General features: G+C 36.3%; 1 protein-coding gene across 2 annotated transcripts in view; it reads left to right on the top strand.

Moving 5' to 3' along the window:
* The window catches only part of LOC101263831 (CHD3-type chromatin-remodeling factor PICKLE-like), a 54,296-nt gene that overhangs the window by 20,598 nt on the left and 20,924 nt on the right, over nucleotides 1–12,774 (top strand). For both annotated transcript variants that reach the window (XM_004244843.5, XM_026032563.2), the window contains 4 exons: nucleotides 392–530; nucleotides 630–799; nucleotides 8,521–8,587; nucleotides 8,742–8,864. In XM_004244843.5, coding sequence (XP_004244891.1) covers nucleotides 392–530; nucleotides 630–799; nucleotides 8,521–8,587; nucleotides 8,742–8,864 — 499 coding nt within the window. The remainder of the gene's footprint in view (nucleotides 1–391; nucleotides 531–629; nucleotides 800–8,520; nucleotides 8,588–8,741; nucleotides 8,865–12,774) is intronic.

Here is a 12,774-nt window from a genome sequence, read left to right as displayed (position 1 = left end):
CCTTTATATTTCCACAGGTCAAAATGTTCTCTCTTTATTATTCAGTCGCTTACTTTCTATGGATTCTGATGTTCCCAATCTCCCTTAAAGTGACATTTAAAATTCTTGTATTTCCTTATGATACCATCAAGACTGTGACTGAAGTGCTACCTTTGGAAGAAGAAAATCCTTTTTTCTTCTGACCTTGGGTATCAAAATGGAGTTACATGTTGTCAGTTGCCCTTAAGTGGAATTATCCATAGATTGAAATTGCAAGTGTTCTACGAATTCTCAACAGTGTGACTCTTGATGACCTGGGGAACATGAAAGGTTCCTTCGTTTAAGAAAGTTCAATGTGCTCTTTCTGTTGACCTTTTATAAATCTGCTCTATGGCTTATTTTTATTTGACAGAGAGCTGCTGGAATCATCTGGAAAATTACAACTTCTTGACAAGATGATGGTTAGGCTTAAAGAACAAGGACACAGAGTTCTTATATATTCTCAATTTCAGCATATGCTTGATTTGCTGGAAGACTACTGTAATTATAGGGTATGGACTCAAACAAGTTCACTAAATTATATTTTAAATCTAGTTCAATGTCTGTCTTCACTATTTGGAGTTTGACACACCTGCATGTTAATTTTTCAGAAATGGCAATATGAAAGGATTGATGGAAAAGTTGGCGGAGCTGAGAGACAAATCCGAATTGATCGATTTAATGCTAAAAATTCTTCAAGATTTTGTTTCCTGCTTTCAACAAGGGCAGGGGGTTTAGGAATAAACCTGGCAACTGCTGATACAGTAATTATTTATGACAGGTAATTTTATTGTTCCACTGGACCATCTCTATACCTCAAAAGTGGCTGCTTTTTTGCTTTAGATTGAAATCTTTTCATAATTGTGGGAACCTAGATACACCCATGTGAGGTTTTCCTCCTTGGGTCATTGAAATTAGCTATGAAAGAAGCATCATCCTTGGATGATGGCTTTTGTCCCAAAATAAGAAAATTTATTTCTTTACCTCATGAATAAACTCTTCGTCAATTTTCTGAGGGCTAACAGGTAACACTCTAAATCTTATAAAACTTAATCGTGCTGAGCAAGTCTCCTATCTTTCTCTCTTTATCAGCTGTTTTGTAGAAACGGAAACTACCTTCTTCTCCTTCTTCATATCTAACTTTTTCTACAAACGGTAGTTCTCTTAATAAAGATTTTCAGTCTCAGGGCTAGAAATGCAAGAGATACAACATTATTATCCTTTCCTTAAGCTAAACAATTCTGTATCTTGTTTCAAAAAGTATTATGAGTGACCACTATAATTGTACTTTCCATTTTCAATCTAACAACAACATAATGAGTGTAATCCATTTGCATTCCCCTTTTTTAATTGTTATATTGTAATTGGCCTATATCATTTTTTCTTGTATATTTGATTCACCCTTGCCATGCCAATTTGACGAGCTTTTTGCTTGTAGTGCTGTGGATCAAAAGTCATGTTACTCATTTCGTAATCTAGGATCATATGTGCATTTCCAAAGTTAACTGAGACAAACTTTCTTATGCCTCTTTGGTGAAGTTTTTCGTCCACTTTGCTAGAAATGAACTTTGATTCAGTGGTGTTCATTTAAATCTTGCTTAGTCAATGGGAGAATTAGTTCCACATTATGGGACTTTGGGAGCACCTCATTAATAGGAGAATACTGCATGCACCAAATTGTTCCATTATTTTTGATAATCGAGAAATCCCAATTAGGCACAAGTCAAAATACGATGGATAATTCCCCCTTTTATATTCTTCTCAATTTAAACTCTAGGCTTTTGTTTGTGTTAAGATTCGGACTCATGAAGATGCACTCAAACCACACATCGCTCATGCTCATACCACTAGGCCAAACCCTTGTGGTCGTTGCACCAAATGGTGTGTGGTAGGCTTTTGTTTTGGTTCTTGTTATTCTTCCCAAATTTTGTCTGAGAAACTAAATATCATGTGTTTCCTTGAAAACCCTAGGGAGGCATGACCAAAGCCATTTTCGACCAACTCAGGTAAAGAAGCAAGTGGAATCTCGCTGATTTACTTTCTTTGTATTACCTTACATCATCCATTCTTGTCCTACTATCCCCTAGCTAGTAAAAACACTATATTCTACCTTCTTCTTATATATATATATATATATATATATGTATGTATGTATATATAAGAGAGAGAGAAACCTAGGCCCGCCTACGAGGTGTCATCACAAACCTGGATTTTCTTTTAATTTATTTATTTCCAAAACTTGCCTTCGCATTTCTTGAAAAATTGCGACTTCTGTGAAAACTTGCGACTTTTATGAAAAGTTGTGACTTTTATGAAAAATTGTGACTTATAAAGAGTTGTGATTTTTGTGAAAAGTTGTGAGTTTTATGAAAGGTTGCGACTTTTATGAAATGTTGTGACCTCGTCGATGGGTTGTAACTTTTCCAAAGAGTTGTAACCTTTTCGGTAGACACAATACTCATATTTTTACACTACCCTTTGTCCTTTATAAATAGAGGACTACATTGTGCATTTAGTGGGCTTGATTTTTTCATTCAGCTATTGTTGCTTATCATGGTATATTTTTTACAATCATTAGTTTATGCTTATATTATTAATTGTTGTTTTTGAATATATGCTTTTAACTTTGTTGTTTATATTTATGCAAAGTTATTTATAAGTATTTTTTAGTTCAAATAAATAACAAATGGTAATTGAATTTGCTTTTTAGTACAAATTAAATAACAAATGGTAATTGAATATCCAAGCAAACTTTCTCTACTGAAATTGTTGAAGGTACATTAAAAAGCCCTTACAAATCTCAATTTCTTCATCAACAACATTATTTCTTCACAAACAAGGATGTGATTTTGTGTTCTTTAGTAAATCCTCTGAGAGTTAATAACTTTGCATGTCTTTTTTTCTTTTTGGTTTTTATGTTGTCTATATTTACTAAATTTTATCAGTGGATATTATGTGTACTTTAAGGATTAAAAGTTGATTGAAGTGTTGGTCAATTTTTTGAGGTATCTTATTTCAAAACATAGTAACTTTTCTGGTTCGAATGATTTGTTATCATATCTCATAGTTTACTCCTTTTAATGTATTTTTTTCATGCTCTTTTGTTGTTTCCTTACAATTGTATTGATTATTTTTTGTTTGGTATGTATACGATCTCACTATGACAAAGATCTTCATCCTTTTAATGTTTTCTTTTCTTTTCTCATTCGGCTCTTCTAAATATTTTTGGTGTAAGTTATGGCTATTTTAGTCAAGCTTAATTTGAAGAATATGAAACAAAACCTACTCTAAATAAAAGTAATATCTTAAGCTACAAAAGATATGTCATAACATAGATTTGTTGTCCTTCATGTCCTAAGTCATAACTAAGCGTTTGAATTATGTAGGTTAGACTCATTTTTAATTTTATAGTGTTCGAGATTAGAATAACAAAGTAATAATAATGAAAAGTGGTGATATTTGACCTCAGACAAGTAGATTGTCTCTAAAAAATATTATTTATGTTGTTGCGGTGTACATTTTTTAACGGTCTTAACTTATTTATAACTAATATTGATTATAAAAAACTTTCACATAAATTTTTTTACGCAAGGAGTTATGATAAACCATAAAATTATCAGAGTTTATATTTTTCATGTATAAAAAAAGAAAAAGTGATGTTCAATCGCTACATAAAAACATGACTCAATTTTAACCAGACAATTATATATATAATATGATAAATTATGTAAAAGATAAAAAGAATTAGATATCAAGATATTCAACATATCCTTAATGGTGAAGAATACAATGTTTACAAATTCTCAAAAAAATAAATAAATTAGATATCAAGATATTTTTAATCATTACAATTTTTGAGATATGTGATAATGTCAAATCATTTAATTTCTCTAGAAATGTTCTAAAAACCTACAAAAATTTACTTTTTTTCTTCTTATAGCAGTCGATGATTGGTAAAGATGTCCAAAAGGTTAGAAAGATTTCGCGCGGGTAAATTACCTAGTACCTTCAATAAAAGTGTTGCTCAAGAATATTAGAGCTATTTGAGCAATTTTTATTGCTTTACATTCACTTGGTGATCTTTTTAGTCGTTAAATTAGGAATATGGTTGTGAGAAGAATGATAAGATTCTATTGGTAGGTGTGTTGTTTATTGTGATAAATGTCTATTTGGTAAGCATGTACAAAGTGAATCTGCACGATAGGATTTAACCATGGGGGGGGGGGAGCAGGCAGCGAAGAAGAGGTAGAAGACCAAGGCACAATGAAGCAAATAACTCTCCTGGGGGATCCTACTCCAATTTGTTCTGATGCCTCTGGGTGTAGCAAATCAGCAGGGGGAAAAGCGAACTTGTGGGTTCAAAAAAATATCCTCAGGTTAAGTCAAGAATTTGGGGTTGCTTTCGATGGGTGTATAGAAAGAGGCCACAACATTGTTCCTCAAAATTGATCAAAGGAGAGAGAAGGAAGCTCCAACAATTGAACTCTCAACAAAAAATTACAACAAGCAGATGGTCCCAAAAGAGCTCAAAAACCTTTTCTTTGATAGAAAATTTAGGGATGCGGAATCAAGGAGCGACTCACGACGCAGAGGGAGGACTCAATCCATTCAGTTGTTATGAAGCTGAAAATTCTAGCATGGAATGTTAGGGGGTTAAATAGGGAGGAGAAAAGAAATCTAGTCAGGAGCAGAATCCAACAGGAGGGAGCAGACATTATAGTCTTGGTTGAGACAATACTAAAAGGGACAGTGGGAAGCTATATTCAACAATTGGGTGGGAAAAGATGGATGGGGGGAGTATGGATGGTAGCTCTAGGGACCAATGGAGGAATCATTATCATGTGGGAAGGGTTTGGAGGGGGGAGGAAGTAGAGAGTGGCAGCCAGATGATTACTTGCAAACTGTGTGGGATAAATCAAGACTTAGACTGGTTTGCCGTTTGTCACAGGTGTCTACGCATCTTGTGATAGGATTGAAAGAAGAGATTTATGGGAAGAACTAGGAGCAATGAGGAGTTTGTGTGAAGGGCCATGGGTGGTTTGTGGAGATTTCAACACAATAAGAGATTTTCTTCTGAGTAAACTAATTGTGTTAACCTATCTGGAGCAATGTCTGATTTTACCAGCTGCATTAATGAGCTGGAACTCATAGACCCTCCTCTTTTCGGGGGATCCTATACTTGGAGAGGAGGGGAAAATTACAGGAATGCTTCTAGAACAGACAGGTTTTTGTATTCTTTTCCTTGGGATGAAATGTTCACTCAAATTAGGCAAAGTTCTCTTCCTAGCCTGGGGTCCGACCACAACCCCATTCTTTTGACTTGTGGAGATGGTAATTTCAAGAAGTCTTACTTTATATTCGAAAAGTGGTGGCTTAATGTGGAAGGTTTCAAAGAAAAAGTTCAAGAATGGTGGCGTTCCTTTATCATATCTGGTACCCCTGACTATATTCTAGCAACAAATTTAAGCATGTTAAAGGCGAAACTCAAAGAATGGAGCAAAGAGCACAAGGTGAACTGGAAGGCAAGAAAATACCACATCCTAGATCAAATAGGGAGCTTGGAGACCTTGCAAGAAAGCAGACCTTTCAATGATGTTGAACAGTTAATAAATTCTCATTTAGCCATAGAATATGACGAAGTAGCCAGGAATGAAGAAATATTTTGGAGGCAGAGATCCAGAGTCCAATGGATCAAATGTGGTGATAAAAACACTAAGTTTTTTCACAGAATGGCCACTGCACATAAAAGATTCAACACTATAGATTCCTTGTTGATCAATGGAGAACTAATTAGTGATCCTGTGGCTATCAAGGGCTCCATTGTGGATTTCTATCAAGATCTCTACAAAGAATCAGAAAATTGGAGACCTTTTTTGAATCTTTATGAAGTACAAAGCATTTCAGCAGAAGAAAGAAACAATCTTGAGAGAGTTTTTGAGGAAGAAGAGGTACTGGCAGGGATAAAGATGTGTGCTGCAGAAAAAGCACGTGGACCAGATGGCTATATCATGACCTTCTTTCAAGCTTTTTGGGAAACAAAAAAGGAAGAACTGATGCAGACGTTCCACAGATTTCACTCTCACTACAAGTTTGAGAAGAGCTTCAATGCCACCTTTGTATCTTTGATTCCTAAAAAGGTTGGAGCGAATGATCTAAGAGATTTCAGACCCATTAGTTTAATCTCCGGGGTCTACAAAATCATAACAAAGGTGTTGGCTGAGAGACTAAAGAAGGTAATAAGCAGAGTTGTAAACAACCACCAGATGGCTTTCATTAATGGGAGAGAAATAATGGAGGCTGCTCTTATTGCTAGTGAATGCATTGACAGCAGGATTAGAGGAGATGTGCCTGGAGTTATGTGCATGTTAGATATTGAAAAGGCCTTTTTTCACCTGAACTGGAGTTTCTTGTTGAACATTCTCAGGCAAATGGGATTCAGAAGAAGGTGGATTAAGTGGATAGAATTCTGTATCAAAACTACCAGGTTCTCTATTCTAATAAATGGAGATCCTGCAGGTTTTTTTCCAGCTGAAAGGGGTCTGAGACAAGGGGACCCCTTGTCACCTTTCTTGTTTATTATAGCTATGGAAGGGCTAGGCAATCTGATGAGAACGGCTGCAACGAACAACTGGATAAAAGGCTTTAGCATTAAGAACAGGAACAATGAAATCATGGAGGTGACTCACTTATTATATGCTGATGACACTGTGATTTTCTGCGGAGCTGAACAAGAACAAATATGCTACCTAAGGGTGATGCTGGTGATCTTTGAAGCTTGCTGTGCGTTGAAGATTTACTGGAGGAAAAACAATATTTTCCAGTGAAAGAGGTGCAACAAATTCAACCTCTGGCAGGTATTTTGAGGTGCAGGATAGAGGAGTTGCCCACAATTTATTTGGGTATGCCATTGGGTGCTAATCATAAAGCTTTAAATATATGGGATGGAATAATAGAGAAAACAGAAAAAAGACTAGCTCTTTGGAAATCATAATACTTTTCCTTGGGAGGTAGAGTTGTTTTGATCAATGCAGTCCTAGATTCTCTGCGAACATATGTAATATCTTTATTCTCCATCCCTGCTGAGGTGCTGAAAATCTTAGACAAGTTGAGAAGAGATTTCTTATGTCAAGGAAGCAAGATTTAGAAAAGTTTCAAACTGGTAAAATGGAGCGCAGTTCAGCAAAGCAAGAGTTTTGGAGGTCTGGGAGTGAGGAACTTAAAGCTTCATAATAAGAGTTTACTTACCAAATGGCCATGGAGATTACTCAAGAAAATCAGTCCTTGTGGAGGGAGATTATCCTTCATGAGTATGGTCCGGACGGGAAATAGTGCACTAAAAAGTGACTTAATACATATTGGGTTGGGGTTTGGAAATCTATCAGGAATCTATGGACGACTCTCAAGCTAAACACCAAAGTTAGAGTTGGTAGGGGAGACAAGATACTTTTTTCGAAAGAGGACTGGAGTGATCATGGCACACTTCAATCCATTTTTCCTAGACTATTCTCAATAAGCTTGAATATTGGATGCCGTATACAAGGAATGTTTTCCCTCAAGGGTGGAACCTCACTTTCAGAAGCCCCTAAATGATTGGGAAATACCATGGTAGTAGATTTTCTAAAACTAATAGAAAACTTCCCGGGCATTAATACAGATTCAGACAAACTCATTTGGAGGCACCACAATGATGGAATACTCACTGTTAACAGATTATACAAAAGGGAACTGAGTGTTGCTGGAGGCAGGTCAACTGGACCTTGGAATACTATATGGAAAAGTGTGGCTCCTAATAAAGTGAAATGCTTCACTTGGCTAGTAGCTAGGAAAGCATGCTTGACACATGAGGCACTGCAAAAAAGGGAGTTCATCATAGCATCTAGATGCCTCCTCTGCAAGGAGGCACTAGAAACCAACAAATACCTATTCATGCATTGCAATGTAACGACACAAATTTGGGCTATGTTCACTGCCATTGCTGGAATCAATTGGATCATGCCTGAACATACTGCAGACTTGCTTAGCTGTTGGATCAGAAAGAGGAGGAAGCAAAAGCCAAAAATTATTGTGGAGGACAGTCCCAGCCTGCATCTGGTGGACCATTTGGAAGGAGAGGAACCAGAGGATATTTGAAGGAAAAGAATCCTCTATTTTGAAGATTAAGTGGAAAGTAATTACCTCACTAGGTTTTTGGTGTAAAGAACGGAGTATAGAAGATGAGATCCAATTAGTGGATTTTATAGGCTTATTGTAAGTATCTCTCTTTTCTTTTTTGTAAACTATTTGGAGGTGGCCAGCATAGCCTTAATGCTGAAGGAATACAATTCAACAATTTTTTTTTTAAAAAGATCTGCACGAAGCTAAAACAGTATGGACAATTGTTTCTAGTCCATTTCAGGAATTCTCCCTGAAACAGAAGAGTTAGTGGAGGAACACATTCCTGCCACTTTAATTTCCTGATGCCTCCGATTACTAGCTGATCTCTTACTTGGATGTTAATTGCAGTGATTGGAATCCCCATGCTGACCTACAAGCAATGGCCAGAGCTCATCGGCTTGGACAAACAAATAAGGTTATATGTCTTGCTCCCCCAAATCCCACCTCACACCCAAGTGATTAATAAGCCCTTTAGCCCTCATTTCCATGCCAAAATGGAGATGGTCTGAATATGCTTATTGAATTCTTGACCCATAGATGAATTGATAGCTGATACTTGTCTGTTGCAGGTGATGATCTTCCGACTCATAACAAGAGGAACAATTGAAGAAAGAATGATGCAGATGACTAAGAAGAAAATGATTTTGGAACATCTCGTTGTTGGACGGCTTAAAGCTCAAAACATCAATCAGGTAAAGCTTGAATTAATGTACATCAAGACTACACAAATATGCATTGGTATATAAGGTTGATAGTCTTAGATACCTTAGAATAAGATCCTACGCTCCCTCTCAGTGAAGCTGTGATTTTCAGTACCTGCTACTATTGCAGTCTGATCTTCACCAGTCACAATGTGCTGAGGGAAGTTGTATATCATCAATCAGGTAAAGCTTGAATTAATGTACATCAAGACTACACAAATATGCATTGGTATATAAGGTTGATAGTCTTAGATACCTTAGAATAAGATCCTACGCTCCCTCTCAGTGAAGCTGTGATTTTCAGTACCTGCTACTATTGCAGTCTGATCTTCACCAGTCACAATGTGCTGAGGGAAGTTGTATATCATTGTAGCTCAAAAAGCTCTAGTTTTTTTGCAAAAGTCTGTTTTGGTGGTGGTGGTGGTGGGGATACAAAGACACCTTTGGCCTTGTTGTCAATGAAGTGGATTGAGAACTATGAGGCCTCATGTTCAAAGCCAGACAAAAATAACATAACCAGGTGATTTCTTTTTATGTGTCCTAGTCTTGTTCCTTGTTTGTGGGAGGTGATAGGTATCCCACAAAATTATTTGAGGTGCGTGAAAGCATGCCTAGCCACCAGTCACCACGAGTATCAACAAAGAAGAAAGGCGCCCATAAAGTAGTTGCTTTTCTGGTCCTTGTTAATCAATCAGAATGATATTTTAATGCAAAGTTAGTACAACGGAAGTTATAAAGAGAATTCTGGGGCAGTAATGAAATTACGTGGAGTAACATGCAATTCGCATTCAAACTGAGTTGTATTTGACATACTAAGTATGAGGTTTTCCTTTTAGGTTTGTCTGAAAGATTAAGCCCTGACTGTAATTCTTGTATTTTTTGTGGTACCCAAACACTTCAGAAACTAAAAAAGTTCTTAAAAGCCAAAAGTCACTAAAAGTTATTCAATCCAAACACCCACTAAGTCTCTTTTGTAGTTCTTTTTGTTTCTGTTGAAAAACCTTCGCTTTGCATGTCTTATGATCAGACATCCCCTTTCCTCTCTCAAAAACTGTAGAATGTTCTTCAACGTGGTCTCCTACTTCTCTTGTTTTTGGATGGGAGATCGATTGCCATGCAGAAACTGTGAGTTTCTAGTGAAGCTGTAATGTATTGGAGACAATTAAAACTTATTGGAGTCGGCAATAGATATGCTGCTGAAACTATGCAATCTTAACACCTAAGCATAACCATTTGAGGAAGTAGTGCAGTCCTTATTTCAGCTTTCTTCTTTCCCCTTTTCTGTGAGAATTTTGATTCTTTATTGACGAAAAATTTGGGAAAAGATTGGGAAGTGATGTAAAAACTTGATTAGTTCCTTCCCATGTTTAGTTTAGTCCTACTCCTTAAGCTTTCCCTTCGGAAGCTTTCACTTTACTAGTCAAGATGTAGTCTAGTCTGCCATCCACCTCTATAGAGTCCCACTAAATTTTCACATTGAAACCATCACTCTTCCTAACCACCAATTTTAAAATTTAAAGTAGGATTTGCTGTGGTCCAAACACTCACTCTACAATGATAAAGGGAAGTGGTCTGAAGCTATCCTCTTCAAAATAGACTGCATGCCGCATTTGAATTCCTCATCCCATTTAGCGGAAGATCCACAATCTCAATGTCATGTCATCTATGATTTGTGATAAGTCAGTCATATGCCGGAGAAGGAAGTGCAATTCTTCTTTTCTGAAATGAATGTGGGAGTGCTAAAATCTTTTCTGAGGTCCTGGATGCTCCAATTTCCTCCTTGTTAGAACTGGAATAGGTTTATAGAATCCTAGTAGAATAAGAATAGGTTTATGCAATTCTATTTGAATAGTAATAATAATAGTAATAAAAATAGGAATACTAACAACAATTCAATAATGTTCTTCTCCCATATTTCTCACATTGTATCAGAGCCTCTACGATCTTTGTAAACAATCAAAGAGCTTCCGTTGACGAATATTATCCATATATATATATCATCTGTCCAACCAACGATTATGTTAGCAAAATTTGGTCACCGTGTATCTTTCCAGTGACTATTTTCTCATATCTATTTTGTGTAGCACCGTGCCATTATTCCAGTGACTACTTTTGTATATCTAATTTGTAGCGCTATGTCATCATTCTGGTGACTACTTTTTCATATTTAATTAGTGTAGCACTGTCCCATCATTCCGGTGACTTCTTTTTCATATTTAATTTGTGTAGTACCATGTCATCCTTATGGTGACTTGTCTTTTTTTTTTTGGCATATCTTATTTGCTTTTTTTTTTTGACGACAAGGGAAACCCTCAGCCGCTACCCTTTTGGGTGCGCACAGGGTAAAACCCCGCTCCTATGCAATAGCTCGCAAACCACATAGGAGAGGTAACCCGATTAGGTAACCCGATTAGGCAAGCCTGGTGCGACGAGCTCGACCCAGAAGGCAAACTCATTGCTTTCGCTGGCAATGGTTTCAAACTTGAGACTCCAACATGGAAGTCCCAAGCTCAAACTACTGCGCCACCCCGAAGGAAGCATATCTTATTTGTGTAGCAAAGTGCATCTCTCCTGATTACTTTTCATATTTAATTTGTGTAATATCGTGGATTTTTTTTTTGAACTATTTTCTCATATCTGAGTAGTATAGCATCATGTGTCTTTTCAATGACTCAGATTTGATTTGTATAGTTCCATTCCTTTTTACGGTGACTCTTCAAATCTGATTTACGTAGGTCTGTGCCATCATTCCAACCCTACCCATATAATTTTTCTTTTTTCAGTAGGGTCTTGCCATCATTCTGACCCTACCCATATTATTTCTCATTTTCAATGGAGTTGTTCCATCAATTTGAACTATATTATATAATTTCTATTTTCTAGTTGGGTCGTGACATCATTCTGACCCTACCCATATAATTTTATTTCTTAGACTATGACCACTTTTAATCATCAAAACTAATACTCTGGCAGATGAGTATGTTTCGGCCAGTTTTTCTTGGACTTGTTTAGTATGATTCCAACATGATCCACATACTTATAATAGATTTTCAGCACTTACAATGACCACTCCATTGTGAAGAAGTCTATATGGAGCAACCACCTAATTTTGTTGCTCAGGGGAGTTTAGTAGTCTTGTATGTTGATTAGGTAAGTCACTCTATTGTCTGAAACAATATTTGCAAGCTTGGTTTGGAAGTTCCATCATTGTAATTTATCACTTTGTGTTTTATGGGCATTATACATCAAGTTCAGTATTTCAATAAAAAGACCAACCACATTGAGATTGATTGTCAATTTCGTGAAGTCGAGTGATCAACTTGCAGATATCTATCCAAGCCCCTCATCGATCCTCGTGTTAATTACATTTGTAACAAGCCAGGTACATAAATTGTACGCACTAGCTTGAGGGGGATTGTTAGAATAGGAATAGGTTTATACAATCCTATTAGAATAAGAATAGGTTTATACTATTCTGTTTGAATAGTAATAGTAATAGAATTAGGAATACTAAATATATCCTACTTGGTAAAGGATTGTATTCTAGGGTCTATACATATGGTTTCAATGTAATAATTTAAACAACAACAATTCAATAATATTCTTTTCCAATATTTCTCGCACTCCGCAATATTATGTCTTTGTTTTCTGTTGTTTGGTCCATATACCCTTGTTATATTCTATGTAAAATCTTGAGTCAGTGACATAAGCTACCAATTAGGGAATGGAACCCAGTGGAACAACTTTCCCTTTTCCATTTTCTCCTATCCGCATTTTGCTAAAATCCCCCGTTAGTGCCACTTGCCTGCCAATATTCATACTTCACCCATCTATTTGCTAGAAGTTGCTTCACATATTCATCTATATTCTTTTTTACTTTACTTTCTTGTTGACAGTAAAT

The sequence above is a fragment of the Solanum lycopersicum genome, chromosome 8, assembly GCF_036512215.1.
Source record: "Solanum lycopersicum chromosome 8, SLM_r2.1".
NCBI classification, from domain to species: domain Eukaryota; kingdom Viridiplantae; phylum Streptophyta; class Magnoliopsida; order Solanales; family Solanaceae; genus Solanum; species Solanum lycopersicum.
Note: the sequence above shows the minus strand (reverse complement) of the source record. Positions and strands in the feature narration are given on the sequence as shown.